We start from the raw sequence: 22,862 nt of genomic DNA, 5'->3' as shown, positions 1-22,862 counted from the left end.
TTTATTTATAATTTTAAGTAATTAAATGGTAATTTAAAAACGGAAATGCATTTGTAACATGATATAACGGTAACAAACATCCGAATAAAACATATTTCGTTGAAATATAAACTTCATGCATGAGGCTAATTGTTGAGACGCCTCGTGCACACTCGTCCTTAAACGCTCACCACCCGAGGGCTTTAGATCCAATGACATCTAAGAGAATTCCGCGCTACCTACCTAACCCACTTTTCTAGTAGCATTTCTGGGTCCGGGTCTGGGTCCGGATCCGAGTCCGGGTCCGTGTCCGGCTGTCCGGGTCCAAGTTTGGGTCAGAGTTCGTTCCGGGTCCCGGTCAGAATTGGGGTCCATGTTCAGACACGGGTCTGGGTCCGAGTCCGGGTCCAAGTTTGGGTCTGGGTCCATAAGGAAGAGAACAAATCGCCAAACGTGAACTATGTGTCATTGAAGAGTTCCATTCTGATCATCATCAGCAGTTCCACTTCATCAAATGTCACTTTTTTAAATGTAAATGCTGGATTTGTTGATGAAAACACAAAAATCACTATATGTATGCCTTTCACATTTGAGGAGTTCCCTCGGTTCCTCGTGGGTCTCATCATCAGAACTCGAGCTTGACAAAAATATGTCTTAAAAACTTAAGTTGCTTAACAAACATAAAGAAGAGGACAAATCGCCAAACGTAAACTATGCGTCATTAAAGAGTTCCATTCTGATCATCATCAGCAGTTCCACTTCATCAAATATCACTTTTTAAAATGGAAATGCTGGTTATGTTGATAAAAATACAAAAATCACTATATGTATGCCTTTCACATTTGAGGAGTTCCCTCGATTCCTCATGGATCCCATCATCAGAACTCGAGCTTAACAAAAATGTTTCTTGAAAACCTAACTTGCTTAACCAACATAACGAAGAGGACAAATCGCCAAACGTAAACTATGCGTCATTAAAGAGTTCCATTCTGATCATCATCAGCAGTTCCACTTCATCAAATGTCACTTTTTAAAATGGAAATGCTGGATTTGTTGATAAAAATACAAAAATCACTATATGTGTGCCTTTCACATTTGAGGAGTTCCCTCGATTCCTCATGGATCACATGATCAGAACTGATTTTTGACAAAAACGGGACCAATCTGTATGTATATACTTACAATCAAAAAATAATTTTCAAAATCGGTCCAAAAATGACGGAGTTATGGAGTAACAAACATTTAAAAAAAAACAAAAAAAAAACACAACCGAATTGAGAATCTCCTCCTTTGAAATCTTGAAGTCGGTTAATAAAAGGCAAAGGTACTCAAGGCATGACTAAAATATTGTAGGAGCATAGTTTTCAATAAGTAATTTACCCTGATAGGTATGAAAAATCATTCAAATCCATAACATCTAAAATTCCGGTAAATTTGCTTTATGGTACCTAAACGTTAAACAACTGAGTAAACATGGATACAATATAAGACAACAATATATTATTATAATAATGCTGTAATATAAGTGTTCGTTAATTCGGTACAGACGTAATACACTATCTACTTATACCGATCTGTCTATTATATTAGTCATCCAACTAAGTCCAACACAAATTATTGTTACCAGGTTACCATAAATACAGGAAGGAACATATTTACAATAACTGAAGTAGTAAATTAAATACATTTGAGATGAATAAAAAATCACTAGGTTTATAGCATGCTCTCTGCTTAAGGCTCCAAGTAACAAATAAAATAATATCAGATAAAAGTAATTCGCCTGCTTCCGTCATGTATTGCGTAGAATTCGAGATCTAATTGATAAATATGTATATCGTTTTGACAATGATTGATCCCAGAGGATTCGTAGGTATAAATGGAGTAAATACATAGGGTACCTACTATTTTACGATGCAGAAAAAATATTCTGAACGCTTTGTCTATTGTTTATTTCTAGAAAACAAGCGGTAGACCGCACTCCACAGCGTCGAACACCCGATGGGCCGCGCCGGCGCGTGCTCCGATGGTGTGCTTGATACCACGCGAGCGCCGGCGCTGCCGAACGACAAATTCCTGAGCTCGATCTCTTCACGGGACGGCGAGTGCGTCTTCTGCGTGGCCCAGCGCAGGGGTTTTGATAATCTGATGAAGCGAGCTAAAATTTTAAGCTCTGCAGCTCTAGTGTCACTAACGCAACGATAGAACAAGAGCGACAAAGTTTGACATGGTGAGAAATAATTTTTAAGAAAAAAAAAACCCGACTTTAATGGGGGATGCCGTTGAAAGGTTACTCCAGACAATGAAATGAAAAAGACGGCATGTTTTGCCTAACTAAAATGAGGTAAAACCACCCACGTTTCTAGTAGCATTTCGTTTCTGTAGGGGTTTCTACCCTAACCTAACCCAATGTTCTGATAGTATTTCGTTTCTGTAAGGGTCACAGTTCTAACCTAACCTAACCCACTTTTCTGATAGCAGTTCGGTTCTGTGAGGATCGCAGTTCAAAAAAAAGTCCAGGTCCAAGTTTCGGTCTGGGTCCATAACGAAGAGAATAAATCGCCAAACGTGAACTATGTGTCGTTGAAGAGTTCCATTCTGATCATCATCAGCAGTTCCACTTCATCAAATGTCACTTTTTTATGTAAATGCTGGATTTGTTGATGAAAATAAAAAAAATCACTGTATGTATGCCTTTCACATTTAAGGAGTTCCCTCGATTCCTTATGGATCCCATCATCAGACCTCGAGCTTGACAAAAATGTGTCTTGAAATCGTAACTTGCTTAACAAACATAAAAAAGAAGACAAATCGCCAAACGTGAACTATGCGTCGTTAAAGAGTTCCATTCTGATATTTCTGATCATCATCAGCAGCTGCCCTTAATCAAATGTCACTTTTTTAAATGCAAATGCTGGATTTATTGATGAAAATACAAAAATCACTATATGTATGCCTTTCACATTTGAGGAGTTCCCTCGATTCTTCATGGATCCCATCATCAGAACTCGAGCTTGACAAAAATGTGTCTTGAAAACCGAACTTGCTTACCAATCATAACGAGGAGGACAAATCGCCAAACGTGAACTATGCGTCATTGAAGGGTTCCGTTTGATCATCATCAGCAGTTCCACTTCATCAAATGTCACTTTTTTAAATGTAAATGCTTGATTTGTTGATGAAAATACTAAAATCACTATATGTATGCCTTTAGCATTTGAGGAGTTCCCTCGATTCCTCATGGATCGCATCATCAGAAGTGCGTTTTGACAAAAACGGGACCAATCTGTATGTATATACTTACAATCAAAAAAAGAATTTTCAAAATCGCTCCAGAAATGACGGAGTTATGGAGTAACAAACATTAAAAAAAAAAACATACAACCGAATTGATAACCTCCTCCTTTTTAACCGACTTCAAGATTTCAAAGGAGGAGGTTCTCAATTCGGTTGTAATTTTTTTTTTTTTTTTTTTAATGTTTGTTACTCCATAACTCCGTCATTTCTGGACCGATTTTGAAAATTCTTTTTTTGATTGTAAGTATATACATACAGATTGGTCCCGTTTTTGTCAAAAAGCAGTTCTGATGATGGGATCCATGAGGAATCGAGGGAACTCCTCAAATGTTAAAGGCATACATATAGTGATTTTAGTATTTTCATCAACAAATCAAGCACTTAGATTTAAAAAAGTGACATTTGATGAAGTGGAACTGCTGATGATGATCAGAACGGAACTCTTCAATGACGCATAGTTCACGTTTGGCGATTTGTCCTCTTCGTTATGTTTGTTAAGCAAGTTAGGTTTTCATGAAACATTTTTGTCAAGCTCAAGTTCTGATGATGGGATCCATGAGGAATCGAGGGAACTCCTCAAATATGAAAGGCATACATATAGTGATTTTTGTATTTTTATAAACAAATCGAGCACTTCCATTTTAAAAAGTGACATTTGATGAAGTGGAACTGCTGATGATGATCAGAACGGAACTCTTCAATGACGCATAGTTCACGTTTGGCGATTTGTCCTCTTCTTTATGTTTGTTAAGCAACTTAAGTTTTTAAGACATATTCTTGTCAAGCTCGAGTTCTGATGATGAGACCCACGAGGAACCGAGGGAACTCCTCGAATGTGAAAGGCATACATATAGTGATTTGTGTATTTTCATCAACAAATTCAGCATTTACATTTAAAAAAGTGACATTTGATGAAGTGGAACTGCTGATGATGATCAGAATGGAACTATTCAATGACACATAGTTCACGTTTGGCAATTTGTTCTCTTCCTTATGGACCCAAACCCAAACTTGGACCCGGACTCGGACCCGGACCCGGGTCTGAACATGGACCCCAACTCGGACCCGGACCCGGACCGAACTCTGACCCAAACCTGGACCCGGACAGCCGGACACGGACCCGGACTCGGATCCGGACCCAGACCCGGACCCGGAAATGCTACTAGAAAAGTGGGTTAGGTGGGTGGGTGGCTTTTGAACTGCGATTCTCACAGAACAGAACTGCTATCAGAAAAGTAGTTTAGGTTAGGTTAGAGCTGTGACCCTTACAAAAACGAAATGCTACTAGAAAAGTGGGTCGGTTTACCCCTTTTCTACATAATTAGGCAAAAGATGCTGTCTTTTTCATTTCATTGTCTGGAATCTAAGAATGCTTTCAGCGGCATCCCCCATTGAAGTCGGTTTTTTTTTCTTAAAAATTATGAAATTTTGAAGTCGGTTAAAAATAATTGAAGAACGTTTCGAGCGGACCAACAGTCGTCGCGTTAATGACGTTGCGTTAATTACGCAGAAAAAAGGTTACTCTCTTCCTCTTAAAATATCTTCCTCTCCCTCCCTACACACTACATGAATACACAAAACACATTGAGTGGAAAACTATAGCCAGGTCAGATAGACAAACTTACAGGATGTACAAATTAATATTTAAAAAAGAAATAACACTATAGATTAAAATACATACTAGCATACATACATACAATACTAAATATATATATAAATATCACAAGTGTAAGAAAATAAAAATAAAGGTTAGTACTTAACCAGATCACGCTGATTGGAAAGCCAAAGCTTCTTCAGATTAGCCTTGAGTGACGCTACAGTCAGTAGGTACAGACTGGGACTGTTTGAGCGACAGGGGCAACTCGTACCTAACATGTACCTAATTGATTTCTTATAAGTTGCTAGGTACTGATTATACGTAGGTAGTTAGGGCACCAATAATAACTTCCTGTGATAATGATCACCTTGTTAGGTAATATTTCCTTTTCTCTAATGATAGTCAATTTAAAACCACTAATAATACTCATACACTGAAAAATAATCCATGACCTCATCTTTTTAGATAGGTATTCTGCTTACCAATAATGTCATCTAGGAACTAAAACAAAAGGAATAATGATGAATAATATCCATACTCAGAAAAATAATCCATGTCCTCAAGCACATCGGGCATCTCTCTTCGATCAACATCAGGCAACACCAAGCACAGGACCAGCATAGACACGGTAGCAGCTGCCTCTAGCAGCGCTAGAGAGACCTCGTCCGCCAGCTTGAGGATCGTGATGAGGTAGCCAATGATGGCGCCGAGCTGCCCGGCGGCGTGGCAGCAGCCGAGCAAGGTCGCGCGGATCTTGATGGCGAAGAGACGAGGCGTGATAGTCAGGGTTATGGCGTGCCCGTTTAGGCTGATAGCCAGGGCGAATGAGTATAACATGCTGCATATGGGCTCCTGAAAATTCATTTTTGATCTTTTGTATTAACTATTATTTTTGTTTCTTAAGAGTCTGCAGCAAGCTCGGTTCTCCATACAAACTTAGTTACGCTCTTATTTTAAAACGACTAGCTAGATTGCTCTGAAACTTTGTACTTACCTACAATAGGATAAGGTATCTATATCTATGCCTGTAATTAGTTTATGTAGCTTCAAATACCATAGTTAAAAAATAGAGCGAATTTAAGTTTTCATACAAAAGTTGTTTTAGCTCTATTTCGTTATATAAACTATTAGTTCAGGCATAGATATATCTTGTACCTACCTCATGATATTGCGTGTCCAAAGTTTCATTACAATCCAACACGTAGTTTTAAAATGAGAAGTTGAGAACGAAACTGACGAAACTCCGTTTGTATGCGTAGGTGAAATTCGGTCGAGCTTGCTGCGGACTCTTATGGCACTAGAGCCCCGGGTTGTTTAAATTACTTAAGAGCCAACAGGAGTGGTCATTTCTCCATACAAACGTACTCGACTGTTTCCTCCCTGGTTTTTGAAGCTAGAGGAATGATTTTTTCAACACAGATTAATATTGTCAATATCTGTGTCGGTGTGTTTTGCTTTTTTTGATATTTTTGTTTTTTAAGGCGCTAGAGCCCTTCAAACATGGCCAAAAATGGCCTCACTGACTATGCCGCAATGAGAGGCGTGGTATTCAAAACTGGTATCTATTAGCCAAAAAATCAAAACAGTCCGACACAGACAATTTCATAATCATTTAGATTTCCAAATTTGGTTACGATTGCTTAAGTTTTGGAGGAGGAAACAGTCGAGTACGAAACCTCGATTTTTGAGATTTTTACGCAGGATTTTTCGCCTAAGCTGCAGTTGTCCTTATCGCACTAATTTTAGGGGCGGGGTCGTTCGTATTAGGAAGGCTCGGGTCGATGATTAACAAGTTTAGTAAAATGTCACTTAGAAATAAGCTGACCCTTTACAAGACTTGTGTTCGTCCAATCATGACATACTCAAGTGTGGCATTCTCACACGTGAGTATGTCAAGTCTCAAGCCGCTTCAGGTCGTTCAAAATCGTTTCCTCCGTAGAGCGACTGGTGCCCCGTGGTACCAGACGAACCTCAGTTTGCACCGTGACTCGGGGCTTAACTCCATTTACGGTTTCTTTAAGCAGACTTCGCGGCGTTACTTTGATAACGCTCCGCACCACAGAAATCCGTTAGTTAGGAAGGCTTCGAACTACGTTCCCACTCCTCCACCTCCCCCCTCTGAAGTAACCCGATCCACACTGATTAGGGGACGCTCGGTCCGTCGTCCCAGGCACACACTCACGGATCCGGACGACGCAATCTCAGCGTCCATCACTAGGATGGCCGCTGAGCGTGCGGCGTCCATCGCGGACACAACGCGTACACAAAGGCTTGCCCGCCGGCGGGGACGTCCACCACGCGACCACATCGACACATTCAGTCCGTTATCAACCCGGTACCGCCGCGTACCGGTTAGCATCATTCCGACAGTCGTCGGGCCTAGCTGAGTTTCTTGCTGGAGTCTTCTCGGCTAGGCTAGGTTGTAGCGAACCAGCGACAAAACTCCCATTAGCTCGATTCCCTTTACACCCTCAGATCAGGTTGAGACCGCTCAACCGATCTGCGCTGGAGCGAAAACTCTTTAGGAGTATTCCAGCGTAGCAAAAACCGTCTCGTGTGATGCGGAAGGGTCCTGGATTTTCCCCAGGCTACCATCCCCCCACACAGTCCTACCGCTCTAATTGCCACCCCTGCAATAGAGCCCAAGTCAGGTTCAAAAAAAAAAAAAAAAAAAAAAGGGGGCGGGGTCAAGTTTCTAAATACGTACACGGACAGAAAAGTGATGGGCAATAGTCGACATTGAAAGTCGATAATCTAGTGATGTGATAAGTTATCGATAAACCATAACAAAGTCGCGATTTGCCTCTTAGTAGGCGAAGTAAGTAAAGTGAGTATGCACTTTGGCCTCAGGGGATATCGTTTAACACTATTTATTATTCCTTGGTTCATACAAAGCTGAGCTGACGCACTAGCTACGAGATTAAGTCCTGGCTACCCCCCAAAAAGGGAGGGGAAAAGTTGGCTTCTGCGGTCCAGTTTGCCTCTATTTCTACCTATCTCTTGATATGAGATCAAATTTGGTATAAATTTTGTGTAAATTAGGGACGAATAATTTATTTTAGAAATAATAGTTTCACATTTTCATATACAAATCTGAATATACGAACGAAAAATTAAAACTATATATAATTTTTGGTCACAGATTTGCTCTTTAGAAGCAAATTGTGGTGATTTGCACTAAAAATTAATTACACAATTTAGTTTATTCATTCTTTATTTAGAAAAGTATCAGTTCTAAGTACGTATTATTATATTGCTTTATATTTTACAATTTTCACTATTATTCAAAAATTTATTTTAAACAAAGTATTAATTTTATTAAAACTTTTGTGACGTGATCTCATGAAAGGGGCTCCACGAGGCGAAATACTTTTTACGCCAATTATTTTCTTTCTTTTTTTATTTACAACAAAGACGAAAGTTCGAAAAAAATGTGGTTACTTAATAACGGGTGGTGACACCCGTTGACCACGAACGCTGTAAAGAGTTCGAAACGTCGGGATGTATTATAAATTCAATATACGCGATATAATCCGTTTTCATAGTTTTATTTCATGAGTAACTATCGCGGTAACCGAAGACAATATTACTTAATAATTGCTTAACTTGTTGAAAAAATTACTTTACATAATATCAATTTATAACCGTAGTATATTCCATGATATGTTTTAAATACACCATATTATTTCCTAATTTTAAAAGAATATTTAATACCTTTAAAATAATATCTGTCTGTCTGTCTGTCAATCTGCCTGTCCGTCTGTCACCAGGCTGTATCTCGTGAACCGTGATAGCTAAAAAGTTGCAATATTTACGCATGATGTATTTCTGTTGCCGCTATAACAACAAATACTAAAAACAGAATAAAATATTTTTTTAAGTGGGGCTCCCAAACAACAAACGGGATTTTTTGCCGTTTTTTGCGTAATGGTACGAAACCGACTCGCACTTGGCCGTTTTTTGTTAATAGCTTTGAACTTTTTTTATGTGGGAATAAACGCTTCGAATACATTTTTCTAGACATCATTCTGAATCCAATGAGGTATCATACGTATTTTTAGGAGTTAGTATCTCTATAAGTGGCAGCCGTACAAGCCCAATTTCAAAGAAAAACCGCAAATCGATGTACAGGTTAGCCGTTTGGCACACGCATACTAAGAGGTCAAAACAAAATTTTTGACCCGCAGTTTCTAAAAAAAATCCCTTAGGAGGGGTATGCTGAAACATTTTTTTTTGTATGAAAAAAAAAAACATTTTTTTTCCAAAAACCTATCGTGTGTGGTATCATACGAAAGGGCTTTTTGAGGCGATTCTAAAATTATACCACATCATTACATTTTAGCCATTTTTTTGTAAATTAAAACAAATAGAATTTTCAAAACACACCAAGTTTGGGGTCAAGTTAGGGTTAAGTAGAACTGTGTCACTTTGTATTGAAAAAAAAAACTAAATAAATTTTTTATTGCTTTTTTGGGGTTACATATGAGGATATCACGTATCATTTGTACAAAAAAAATCAGCCATATCGTATCTGGAGGAGCCCAAACTTGGTATGTTTTGAAAATTCTTTTTCTTTCAATTTAAGAAAAAACCGGCCAAGTGCGAATCGGAATCGGGCGCCGAGGGTTCCGTACATTACACAATTTAAACAATGTATTTTTATGTGAAACGTGAGTGAAAGGTAAATTGCGGTTTACGATTTATAACGTATTAAAAAAAAACTACTAACTAGATCTCGTTCAAACCAGTTCTCGGTAAAAGTTGGCAAGGTAATGTACATCATATATTTTTTCAGTTTTATCATTCTCTTATTTTAGAAGTTACCCCCCCAAGTGTGTAACCCCCCCTGGGTTACACATTTTACCACTTTGGAAGTGTCTCTCGGTCTCGCGCAAACTATTCAGTTTAGAAAAAAAATATATGAGAAACCTCAATATCATTTTTGAAGACCTATCCATAGATACCACACACGTATGGGTTTGATGAAAAAAAAAATTTTTGGGTTTCAGTTCTAAGTATGGGGAACCCCTAAAATTTTTTTTTCCTATTTTTGAGTGAAAATCTTAATGCGGTTCACAGAATACATCTACTTACCAAGTTTCAACAGTTCTTATAGTTTCGGAAAGAAGTGGCTGTGACATACGGACGGACGACAGACAGACAGACATGACGAATCCATAAGGGTTCCGTTTTTTGCCATTTGGCTACGGAACCCTAAAAATGGCTAAAATGCAATGATGTGGTATATTTTCAGAATCGCTTCAAAAAGCCCTTTCGTATGATAGATGAGAAGTATACGATAGGTTTAAAAAAAAAGTTTTTTTTTATACAAAAAAAGGTTTCAGCACTCCCCTCCTAAGGGAATTTTTTTTAGGAACTGCGGGTCAAAATTTTTGTTTTGACTAGTATATACGTGTACCAAACGGCTAACCTGTACATCGATTTGCGGTTTTTTTATGCGAACAGCTTACACTATTTTTTTCACCACCTTGAACCTTTTGTAGACTAGACTATTGTCCCAAAATATTGGGCGACGACCGGTCGTCTGGCCTAGGAGGTAGTGACCCTGCCTGTGAAGCCGATGGTCCTGGGTTCGATGATATGATATGATGAGCACAGATATTTGTTCCTGAGTCATGGGTGTTTTCTATTTGTATTTAAGTATTTATATATTATGTATATCGTTGTCTGAGTACCCATAACACAAGCCTCCTTGGGCTTACCGTGGGACTTAGTCAATCTGTGTAAGAATGTCCTATAATATTGATTTAATATTTATTATTATTTATTTATTTATTGGGTTTCATATTTATTCCGATCAGAATTAGGAGCTCTTCAATTTATACCTATTTTTGTCAAAATCTGACACATAAATAAAAAAACGGACCATCAATAAAACTGTATAATTACATCAAAGTAAGAAATATCACATGTCACATGTTTCTTTATTATGATAATTTTATCTAACCTGAGGCTTTCTTTTTTTCTATTCAACGGAGCCGGAGAGCGGCAAATTTGTTTTTCAAGACGCTTGCTCGAAAAGATCTTATTTCATGCAGGTGTACTGAAGGGAAAAGGCCTATATTGTTCCCGCGGGAGTTATAGCTTTCTTTTTTAATTAGGTATGTCACTAATTCATACGAACCAAGTAAGTTATAAGTAAAATACTTTGTTTAAAATCAAGGTATAAGGGAGTTTTACTTTTAAAATACTCACGACTATAATTTAATATTTTTGTTTATCATATTTAAAAATATTTAATTGGATTAATTTAACAGCCGTTATCTTGTATGTTTTTATACAACAATGTTTTCTTGTATGTCCATGTTATGTTATGTTTTTTTACTATTCTGTAACTCGAAATGTTAATTAGATTGCAGGTTGTAGAAGGATATTGAATTTAGTTACTAAAAACGCGAGCGGCGTGAGGCCGGCGAGGAGCGCAAATAACGTGCGCGTCGGTGTGCGTGCACCACACACACTGGGATAGTCCCTCGGTACGCGGTACCGCCCCCGTCAGCGCGACGACGATATTCTCTTTCAAATCTCAAAATTGAGTTTGGTCTCGGCTCCTGTTGGCTCTTAAATTAGCAAAATTCTAATTTCTAATAAGCAATAATAATTATAATACTGGCGCTCTGAATCTCTTTGGAGACCTTTCAAAGAGACTCAGGGACGCAACTGGGGACCGGAGAGCTGGCAGTTACCTTGCTCAACGCATCAGTCTGGCAGTTCAGCGGGGTAACGCATCTTAGGAACCTTTCCGCAGGGGGCCTTTTTTATTAGGGTTCCGTAGCCAAATGGCAAAAAACGGAACCCTTATAGATTCGTCATGTCTGTCTGTCTGTCTGTTTGTCCGTATGTCACAGCCACTTTTTTCCGAAACGTTGAGAGCTATACTGTTGAAACTTGGTAAGTAGATGTATTCTGTGAACCGCATTAAGATTTTCACACAAAATTAGAAAAAAAAAACAATAAATTTTGGGGGTTCCCCATACTTAGAACCTCAAAAAAAATTTTTTTTTATCAAACCCATATGTGTGGGGTATCTATGGATACTATGGATAGGTCTTCAAAAATGATATTGAGGTTTCTAATATATTTTTTTTCTAAACTGAATAGTTTGCGCGAGAGACACTTCTAAAGTGGTAAAATGTGTGCCCCCCCCCCCCCCTGTAACTTCTAAAATAAGAGAATGATAAAACTAAAAAAAAAATATGATGTGCATTACCATGCAAACTTCCACCGAAAATTGGTTTGAACGAGATCTAGTAAGTAGTTTTTTTTTATACGTCATAAATCGTAAACCGCAATTTACCTTTCACTCACGTTTCACATAAAAATACATTGTTAAAATTATGTAATGTACGGAACCCTCGGTGCGCGAGTCCGACTCGCAATTGGCCGGTTTTTAGATTTAGTTTAGTTTATTTTTATTTCGATTTATTGTAATTTTAAGTTGTTTTTATTTACCTATTGTTTTAGTACCTACTTATTATAATGATGAAATAATCAAATAAATAAATCGACGCTTGGCTTAGTTATATTCTTGTCCATGGTTACGGTGGGTTAGGATATTTGAGACATGTTATTTAATTTGTACATGTTACTAATTTACACTAGATACCCGCCGTGGCCCAGTCAGTTTATTGTAGGTATAGGGCGTACATTGTAAGGAAAATTTCTTTATTTATCTGTAGTCTGATCCACAGTCAAGTAAGGTAAAGTAAATCTAAAGTAAAATTTGATATTTGAAATGTCTCCAACTGTCAACAGACAAAATCGAGTCGTACTGCCAGTACTGCGCTTTTAATGAAAGGTAATTAAAATAATGGTATAAACTTACACCGACTTCCTTAAAAATAAGAGCGGCCACGCCGCTAACGCCTGCCAATAATATATGTATCATGAGCAAATGTCGGTATTTGCACTTCAGCGATAAAAGTACCGTCAGGCACCCGATTATCCCAACCAAACATAATATATTAAGCAGATTATAGTTAGTTTGTTGTCTACTATACATGGTTGAGTAAATAATACTCCACGAGAAACAGTTGAGAGTCCAAAATAATAAGGTCACGAAGGCTAGAACTCTCGTGTTATGCGTGCTTAGTATTGGGATACAAGTTTGGTCCTCGTCTAGACAAAAATAAGCCTGCAAATTTTAAAAATATTGATTCTTTTGCATTGAAATACCTAATAATTAATATTTATGTAGAAAATATTGTGCTAAAATAGACTTACAGACGTACTCTTTGATTGACGGGCCTTATTTTGAAATCACTGCAAAGTGAAACGTGGTTTTGTTTCGCAGCTTTGTAGATAGTTTTCTCGGCTTTGGTAATTTTGTTATTAAATAGTAGCCACTGCGGAGATTCTGGAGTCCATCTGAAATTGATTGAATAGTAGGCTCTAAGAAATGGAGGACGATCGAACTTAAAAGTGAGTTAACATTTACCTGTTAGGTACATGTTAGTTATAGAGGTAACCTCAGCTACCTAGTGAAGTAGAGTTAGATACGAAACAAAATTATGTACTTCAGTTGGGTTGGGTATGAAATAACTTTTCATACCCAACCACTTTTCTACCTATTAGAACCAACTTCCAGTTTTTGATCCTGGATGGAGAAAAGCTCGTCAGATTCAGCCATTGCCCTGCAATTAACGCCGCCAAGTTTAGGTACCTCGCTACTTGCGGAAGTTGGTAGCTCAGTTGGTGAGTCTTGCCCGACACATTGATTGTTTCATTTTCCTTTATTTAAAGCATTGTGGCAACATTAATAGACACCTCTGCTGCTTAATACAATATTAATTGAATGATATAAATATACCTAAAAATGACAATTAGGTCGTTAGTCGTTATCATTTACCAAAGCAAGTTTCGAAGGTACATAGAGTCAGTGTTCTTGATAGCCATCGAGTCGAGCTCATACTGCACAGTTGCCCGTTTATGTCTTACAGTACATATACCTCAAAATCACGATGAGCAGTAGATCATAGAAGCAGGCGATGAAGGTGAAAGACTCAGAGTTGCCGATGGCTCGGGCCAGCGGGACCATGCACACGGCCGCGAGCAGCCGCGGCGATGCCACTATCATACTCAACCACGAGCGCCATCTGTTGCTCGCGATCTCGCAAACTACCGAAAAAAAGAATTTTTATATTTTTATAATTTATACCAAATGCCATCCCACGCGGATCTTTAATTGAGAATCCGAATGCCTGTGGGCTCTAATGGCCACCAAAATGGTGCAATCTAACTGGGTCGTTCGCTGTGTGAAAACAATGTCGCGTGTCGTTTGCGTGACAATCCCATATTTTGATTCGACAACCGTATTAAGTATTTGAACGCACCCAAAGATAAATAGAAAAATTAGGGAGCATAATAAATTAATAATATAGGTACCTATATTATGATCCTATAGAATAGACATTCAGATTCCTTAATTTAAGATCTCTTATTTAGAAGCAAAATACTTAGATTGGCTGTAGTTTAAGAGCAATCGTAGAGCCTAACTTACGAGATTTCTCTCCTTCATAATTTCCTATATTTTAAATGTCAAATTATAATGAATATTTACTTACTCAAAATTAGTCCCATGAAATTATTAGCACTACCGAGTAGAGATCTTATGAAAACTAACAATCTGAACCAACTTTCAGAGTCGCAAACTATGATTGATATTCTCAATACTAAGTTCGTGTATACATCTAATAACATTGCCTTTTTTCGTCCGAAGCTGAAAAAAACAGATGTACTTATCAGAAACAGAGTATGATAATATTGATAAATCATTAACTGATCAGCATAAGCAGCGGCAATACGTTAAGATTTAAAACCAAAATAAATGGTGCACTTATGTGAGTAGGCCAGTATTTCTTACACTAAATTCTTCGTTTCGCGTTTAATAGTTTGGGATGAAGCCTGTTTCATGAAATTATGGTTAGAAAGCAGCGCTTGTGAATCGTTAAGTTTATGGAATAGACAGTACAGAATGCGTGCGACATGCGAATATTTCGCAATTGACGAATAAATAGGAAACGTTGACATGAGAAATGAGTACTCTTTTGAAAAGTATTTATGTTATCAGATTTACCTGTCTGAAATAAGACCGAAGACAACATATCCAAACATGACTCCCAAACGACAAATCATCGCTGCTGATAGGAACTTCCAGTCTTGATCGCAAGCCATTATCCACTGAGTAACAACATACAATAATATAGTGCATACCACAGTTTATAAGAAATGCGCTTTAAGATGGCAACCCCTTTTGTTAGAAATCTGAAAAGTAGGAAGGTCTATCTTCTAAGTTATAACAAATCATCACTTACGTTTTTCTTCAGCCAAAATAATCCCAATACTTTAACATGCCACAACTGGCAGCGAATTTCTTCACTACTATTTTTAGAAATTACATGACACTGGCTGGAGTCGTTAGTCGCATAAGAGCCGTGAGGCGGCCTGCAGATTATGTTGGTCGACTGCTTCAGGAAAAACATGTCTTCATACTGGTTGAACATGTTAGAAGCCATGAGGGCAGTGGACACGATGGTCACCATCCACTGCCATGCCCCGATTTGGCCCAGAACGTCGGTCGTCACATCCTCGTGTATAGACCCGATTCTAAAATCATAATAGAAAAGTAGAGATCAATCACAATATTTGCAGGCAACTTAAATATTTTCATGATTTTACATAGACATTTGTCAACAAGTCTCGTCCTTTCTGTGCCTACTAGATAAAAATGTAAGCATATTTAATTTGAATGTAGTATAAATTTAATATTAAATAACTTGTGACTATAATTTAATCATTTTGCATAAGCGTTCACTGATTAGAATAAGGATAATTAACTACATTATTTCGCGGTCACTGAGTTTAGATTTATGTGTCGCAATATAGGTACGTTTTCCGTATACATTGATTCAGTTTTATACAAATAAAGTTTCTTCTTTTGTGTCAGAAGACGCAAAGGTACTTACCTAGACAAATTGGGATCATAAATCAGGTAAGCACACGCTTTTTGTTTTATGTTAAGTAATTAAAAACCTGAATCCTTAAATGAGATTTAGTCGCAAAACTTAGGCTAGCTATGCTACTATAAAACCACCGCACAATTGCTTTACCTACACTACAAGCCGTAGTCTAAATAAAGTGGTAGTGTGTAAGACTAGAAAGTATGTGTCTACAGTATGAATTTTTGGTCAGGAATCTGTATAGTTCTTATATAATAAGTTATAATTGATCCAGTTTGATATTAGTATGTGTGTATACTTTGCAATATCTGTTTGGCAATTGCTTATATGTATGACAATATAATATGCAGGTTGCAGGTATCTAGTTCAGTTAGTGTTACACGTTGTACAGTCAATGTCACAGTGACAATCAATATGATAGTCGTTAGAGACCTCACAATATTATCACTGTGACAAAATACAAAATGGGTAGGAAATTAAATTATTTGACTGTACCGTCTGTAAAGGATAATATATAATAGGCCTTAATAAAGGATTTTTTTTTTTAATTTAGTTCATGGGGTGCGCTTTATTGTGAACAACATCTCTGAAACCTTGAGCAGTTGGCGTTGTGAATGATCGCTAATGGCGTGAATCTTTTTGTTTTATGATATGACGCTACCTACACTACAAAGTATGAGACAAATTACACTGCAGCGCCAAAATTCTACGGTTTCATTTCTATCGGCCCATCCATCTTTTTAATGTTTCGCGTCCGGTTTATATAGGTATATATTTCATTGTCCTCTAAATTGGCTTAAGAAACGATTAGCGATTAAAGTTTCAATTAGGTACACGTTTATGTTTGTTAACGTACATTTAAACCTAAGCGGTGCATTAAGAACATTCGATCTTAACTATAAACTGAAAATAGATAACATACACTAAAGAAAAAGTGACCAAGTCCATATAGTCGAGGGTCGAGTGAGTTGATGTTTGCCAGCCGAGCCCCAGCCTGCGCCTACTCACCCCATTTTACGGTACATGTAGTTCGTCAGTCTTGCATAATTTATTTTTGATTAAGTATAATTATTATATTGTTATGGTCCTTCCATCGGTTTGCCGCTATCACTGTCACATTTCGCAAGAAAGAACGGGAAAGACCATGCGCGCCAAGTGTCAATTTTAATCGAATTATGTCGATTTTTATTTATTTTAAAAACGTTGTCTTACAACTTACAATATCGAAATTGGAAAGCGGTCAAATTACTATTTAAGATTGTTTTTTCTGCTTTTTTTGTTTATAGTGTCACATAATAAATAACCGAGTAAAGTTGGATTAAAAGTCCTAGTAGAGGTTTCTTTGGGAATTAATTGTATTCGTGTATCGGAAGCTTATACATTAAACATAATATAATAATCAAGAACTAGGTACATATATTTTTTCCACGTCTACGAATATCAACGTCTCTTAGAAAAAATATGATCATATTTATAAGATTTTTCGCCTTCTCGCTCAGGGAACCGCCTTCAGAACCCTATGACATATTTATCTAGGACTTCGCCTTTTGTTATTCATTGGTATTTACTATTTTATCATGCATCTTGTTTGGTGCTGAATGGATGCGTGACAAACTTATACCTAATATATATCATCCGTGACTTCAGTCAGGTCAGCAACCATTATTACAATTCCCTGATGCCATATAAAATATACATAAATAGTAGATATTATTATTTATGGTAAATTGTATTCATCAGTATAAATATGTTACTAATAAAATAATGTTTATACAAAATTGGTCCAAAACGTACAGGTAGGTTACTCATAATTTGTCTACTTAGGTACATAATTAATTTTCAACCAAATTTTTCGGTACCTACATTTTTCATAAGTTAAACAACTGAAAATTTGATTTGTGATGGTGGTGTTTCTTTTTTCTACTAAGAGTCATATTAGAATTGTACCAAAGGCATTCGGTATTACGCCATAGTGCGACAAGGTCCTTTGTCCTCACACTGGCATTATATTTACATATATGTATAAACAAACCACGGAGTAGGATGGAGATGGCAAGTGGGCGTTCCCGTCTATCCGACAGTTAGTAGCGACCGACTCACTTTATGCACAGACTATGCTCAGTTGTTGTGTAAACTTCATGCTCGAATGACATTCACGTCGTACGTACGCTCGTCTAACAAAAATTGATAATTAAATTTAAAATGCCGTATTGTGCAGTATTAAGCTGCAGAAATCACAGCGGTTTAAAAAATCTTTCACGTGGAGGTATTTCCTATCACCGGTGGTTATTTATTTAAATATAATCCGATAAATACGAAAAATCTGTTTCTTTTGCATTATTTACGAATGTTCGTTAAGTAAATCTATATTTTATCAGTTAGAACTTAGAGTTCACAATCCTTTGTCACTATTCTTTACGTTTATCTGGAATATTCGCTATCCTAAATGTCAAATAACTTCGCTACTCAGATGCTGCGCAATGTCGATATTTATATCGATAAAGTTAAAGTTACGATATTTCAAGTTTGATGTTTGGTAGTTCGGTAATAAATTATTATTTTAGACACGTTTCTAATTATTATTTGGGATAATCAGTGTCTTAGTAAATATGGCAGCTCTGGTCATCAAGCACTAAGTTAAGTCGGGGTCATTTCATGGCAACCTTTCAAACCTTCGTATTCCTTTACATACGTTTTTGTTTCTTACACCCATCATATTTTCATCGTTAATATTATTAGACTAGGTACTTAATGCACTTATGCGTACAATGCATGCAATGTGCCATGAATAAACGTTTTACATTTTCTATTTCTTTATTATTAATTATTGTAGGTTACCACAAGATGCCGATATTAAAAATAAATGGATCAATGCTACTGGGCAAGAAAATTAGTTTCCGCAAAAATATAGCACCATTTGCTAGGAGCATTTCTTAGAGAAAGATTTCTGGGGATAAAATTGCCATACATCTCATCTAGCGTCCACACGCCTAAAACTTAGTTACTAATTTAGTAATTATTAGTGACATTCGGGCTCACTTAATTAATAAAAAGTGTTCCGTACCACGCAAACTAGCGTCAAATATTGGAATTTTGCCGCCCCCCTTCCTGATTTGATAGGTCACAATCTTACAATCAAATCAAGTGGGATCGATGATCCAGTTTCATGTATGCTTTCACACCATACAATTAATTTGACAATTTAATCAGGTTGTCCCGTCTAGATTGGCCTTAAATGCTGCTACAAGTAAATATATTGTTAAAGACGAATACTTACCTATGTAAGTAATTGCAGATTTGTGATCACAAAATATCAGCAATACCGAGTTAATAGACCTTTAAAGAACTATGATTTTATCTGTTTGACTTTAAGATATATTAATTAATAAGAAACAAATTTCTAGTTAGATATTTGTTGTACTGTACTACATATTATTTTTCATACAATCACGATTATCACTACCTATATTATAATCATAAATAAAGTATCATCTAAATGTGTTAAAACATACGGTAATGAAATATCAATACCTAACTGAACACACAAATATCGATAAAACACTCCGATTACACTGTCCCCTCCCTATATCGTCGAATGGAAAGAAGTTCCAACGGTTAGCTACTCGCAGGCGTGTAGAGGTCTCGAAAACACCAGTGTAACGTGACCGTGAGATCCGTAACAAACCATGCGTAATTAGACCTTACTTATACTGGTTTTTTAGCCCTTTTCTCGCCAGTAATAAGTAAGTGATTTTAAAATTATATAAATAACGCCATCTGGTGTTGAGTAGTTGTATTAGGTGAACGTTGAGCGAGCTTTTGTGAGATGAATGAGATAATGAAAAAGTCGTATGTCATATAGCTTTGACATTATATTTTAAACCGTCACTCATGTAGCCTACAGTTGATATTCGTTCGAGAAATGTCCACCGGTAATAACTTTTTGGTATGGAAAGTTGCTACGAATCAGAGCAATTTTGTAAGTGTGTGACGTATTTTAACGTGGCTATGAATGTGTGAGTTTAGCGACACTGGTTTTCATACTAAATAGGAGTCATTTCACATCCACTAGTTTATTAATTCGTGAAACAAACAATAAGTATATTGAGAACACACGTAGTCGTAGGTCATAGTTTAGCACGTTTGTAACGTAAAGTCAGTAAAGTTAATAAAAGCGACCTAACTATAGAAAAAACCGGCCAAGTGAGAGTCGGACTCGCGCACGAAGGGTTCCGTACCATTACGCAAAAAACGGCAAATTTAGTATTTGTTGTTATAGAGGCAACAGAAACACATCATCTGTGAAAATTTTAACTGTCTAGCTGTCACGGGTCATGAGATACAGCCTAGTGACAGACGGACAGACAGACAGCGGAGTCTTAGTAATAGGGTCCCGTTTTTACCCTTTGGGTACGGAACCCTAAAAACCTTCGGGAGTAACGCTAATAATACCGTAAAGTCTGCGTATTCCGATGCGTTCCAAATTAAGCTGCTTACTGCAACTTATGCTGGTATGTAAAAGTTTGAGATGACTGTTTGTAGTGCATTGATTGCGAATACTAACATGCGCTTAGATTTTTTTGAATTACATGCAAAAATTTACTAAAACTGCTTTTTAGGGTCCCATACCTCAAAAAGAACAACCGGAACCCAGGATCACCTTGTTGTCCGTCCGTCCGTTCGCCTGTCTGTCAAGATCAACACTCTTTATCTTAAGAATGTGTATCGGAGAACGGAGGTATCGTGTTGAAATTAAAACCTACTCAGGTCTACAGTTTCTTGAAGCTGTGAAAAACTTCTAAGTTAACTTAAAAAAGATACGGCCGTTTATGCCGCAAAAAACGTATATTTCGACACACTCAAGGGAATTAAAATTTATAGTTGACCTAAAACGATGATATTTGGCAAGTAATATTGTTTTATACTACAAGTACGAGGAAAAATCTGAAAATGATAAATTTGTAAAAAATAAAAAATTGCACGGAACCCTCAGTGGGCGAGTCCGACTCGCACTTGTCCGGTCCGGTCCGGTTTACTAATCTTGTAATTTCCAATCTTGTGATCTTGTCATGGCTTCCACTAGACATGTCTACCAGTGTACATGTCCGTTTCAACTAGATTTCTCTTAAAAACTTTTATTTATTTTATTTTATTTTGATAGGTACAATAACATAATGCAACATTGTAAAATATTTCTTACATAAGCAACTTACACATTACTTACATAACGATTACAATTGTACACAACATTATTTATTTTTTTATTTAGCAAAATTTGTCAATTTGTTGATGACATCGCCATTTTTCAGGCAGCCGTTCATTAGAAAAATGGCGATTTAAACTTTAAACAAGTCGATTTACCAGTTGCGCTATCCCTTTATATTAGCTCTAACTATTTTATCATCAAAGTTTGAGGTTCAAATTCAAACAAAGGTGGGTACATGGCTAGTTCATACGTGATCGTGAATTTCTTAAAAAAAATTCGGTCGAAGATAGACGTGTGGTGTAATGGTGTTGGTAGTACAGTGAAGGATGTTCCAGTAGTACGAATATATAACCTGGATCGTGGACTTATAATATTAGAGGTTCAGAATCACAGGGCAGGATAACTACAATACCGTAAAACCTCCCAACTATACTCCAATACGGTATTGGAGGTATTGGCAATACCTACTGCAACTATGGTCCACATGCAAGTTTAAAAGGAAATTAAATATCAATACCAATGTTCCTTTTGGTTTACTCCGAGTTTTTTCTTTCATTTATAAACATACCTTGCCTTAGAACAAAAAATACAGTAAAAGACACACCTAAATGAAAAAAATACAGTTAATTTTGGACCATAGTTGGGAGGTTTTACGGTAATGCTTATGTCATAAGTCGGCGGAGTGCTGCACGTGCTGTACTTCCGCTTGAACACGACTAATAGATTCGCTAGCTGGTTCACTAAATTGTACTGCATGACACACATTTTCAGCTAAGTAAACAGATAAACGTTGGATTCGATAACGAAATTGTAACAATCAACTCTGGAAAATTGATCGATCACTAAGGTATACATATAATATCACAAAAAGCATAGTTAATAATGTTCTTTCGGGCGGTACGTATCGCCGAGAAAAGGACAACATTTTATGGTGTAGTTTTATATAGTAGATTATTAACCAAGGGATGATATGAGGCACTCATTTTTGCCGGGGTAGTTTGCCGCCGTTTGCAGTTTGTAGCCGAGGCTGAAATGATGCCTTTCACCCGAGATAAACACTCTACTTTTCATTTCGAAAACGAATAAAGTAAAATACATGTGTTTTTTAAAAAGATGACTAAGTATAATTTTTTATAGCATTTCTTGGGGGTACTTTCAATTAACCATTTAGGTAAAAGTATCGTTTTAATTATGTAATGGGGAGTTAGATATCCGAATGGAAATTGCAAAGCACTGTTTATAAATAAAACATGTTGTTTTTTTTTATTGTATAACAAATCCATTTAAAACCAAATTTTAATTGAAGCAATTAATTGCTTATCGTAAAAAAATTAAAATAAATCCTACTTAGAAAGTAAAATCCTCTAGTGCATAAACGTATAACTTTCTGCACACTTTAGAACAACAATGACCCTCTTTCAGAGTATGAGAAATAAAAATGTACTTACCTTGTTTGGAATGTCTCATAAACTTTCGCGTTTACAAATACACATATATATATATATCACCAAATACCATTAAAATAACATTCCAATGAGCATTTGATTCACCAAAAATGACTATGACTAACGATGCCGAAAAGACGCATAACACTAGCTTAATTGTAGTACTTACCTACTTAATTACACACAATTAGCATTTTTGTTGTGTAAGATTTACATACCCGCATTTGTTTACGCTCACCTTGGAGTTGAAACGAGCCTTGCGAACACGCCGCTGGAACTATCAGCCCCATCGAGTATTACGGCATTCTTATCAGTACATGCAACAAAATCAGAGGCGTTGTACTCAGTACAAAGAGTTGTGA

The 22,862-nt window shown here is 36.8% G+C and overlaps 2 protein-coding genes across 2 annotated transcripts in view; both read right to left on the bottom strand.

Annotated features, from left to right (window-relative positions):
- The window catches only part of LOC134744634 (ribosome production factor 2 homolog), a 228,528-nt gene that overhangs the window by 5,506 nt on the left and 200,160 nt on the right, over positions 1-22,862 (bottom strand). The window lies entirely within an intron of this gene.
- On the bottom strand, positions 1,913-22,858 carry LOC134744593 (solute carrier family 22 member 4-like). The gene is made up of 9 exons (XM_063678453.1): positions 22,739-22,858; positions 15,205-15,496; positions 14,967-15,070; positions 14,455-14,609; positions 13,840-14,008; positions 13,123-13,258; positions 12,717-13,025; positions 5,409-5,722; positions 1,913-2,121 (listed from the first exon to the last, which is right to left on the bottom strand). The coding sequence occupies exons 2-9, from the start codon at positions 15,430-15,432 to the stop codon at positions 1,920-1,922; spliced, it is 1,617 nt and encodes a 538-aa protein (XP_063534523.1). The 5' UTR covers positions 15,433-15,496; positions 22,739-22,858; the 3' UTR covers positions 1,913-1,919.

Source organism: Cydia strobilella, chromosome 10, assembly GCF_947568885.1.
Source record: "Cydia strobilella chromosome 10, ilCydStro3.1, whole genome shotgun sequence".
Taxonomy (NCBI): Eukaryota; Metazoa; Arthropoda; class Insecta; order Lepidoptera; family Tortricidae; genus Cydia; species Cydia strobilella.
Note: the sequence above shows the minus strand (reverse complement) of the source record. Positions and strands in the feature narration are given on the sequence as shown.

Excerpts from the sequence above, each read along its gene's own strand:
- LOC134744593 (XM_063678453.1), bottom strand. The coding sequence starts at position 15,432 with ATGGTGACCATCGTGTCCACTGCCCTCATGGCTTCTAACATGTTCAAC. Across the intron at positions 14,610-14,966 it reads TTCGGTCTTATTTCAGACAG|CTTCGGACGAAAAAAGGCAA; the intron begins GTAAATCTGATA and ends TGTTTTTTTCAG. Across the intron at positions 2,122-5,408 it reads GACATGGATTATTTTTCTGA|ATTATCAAAACCCCTGCGCT; the intron begins GTATGGATATTA and ends TCGCTTCATCAG.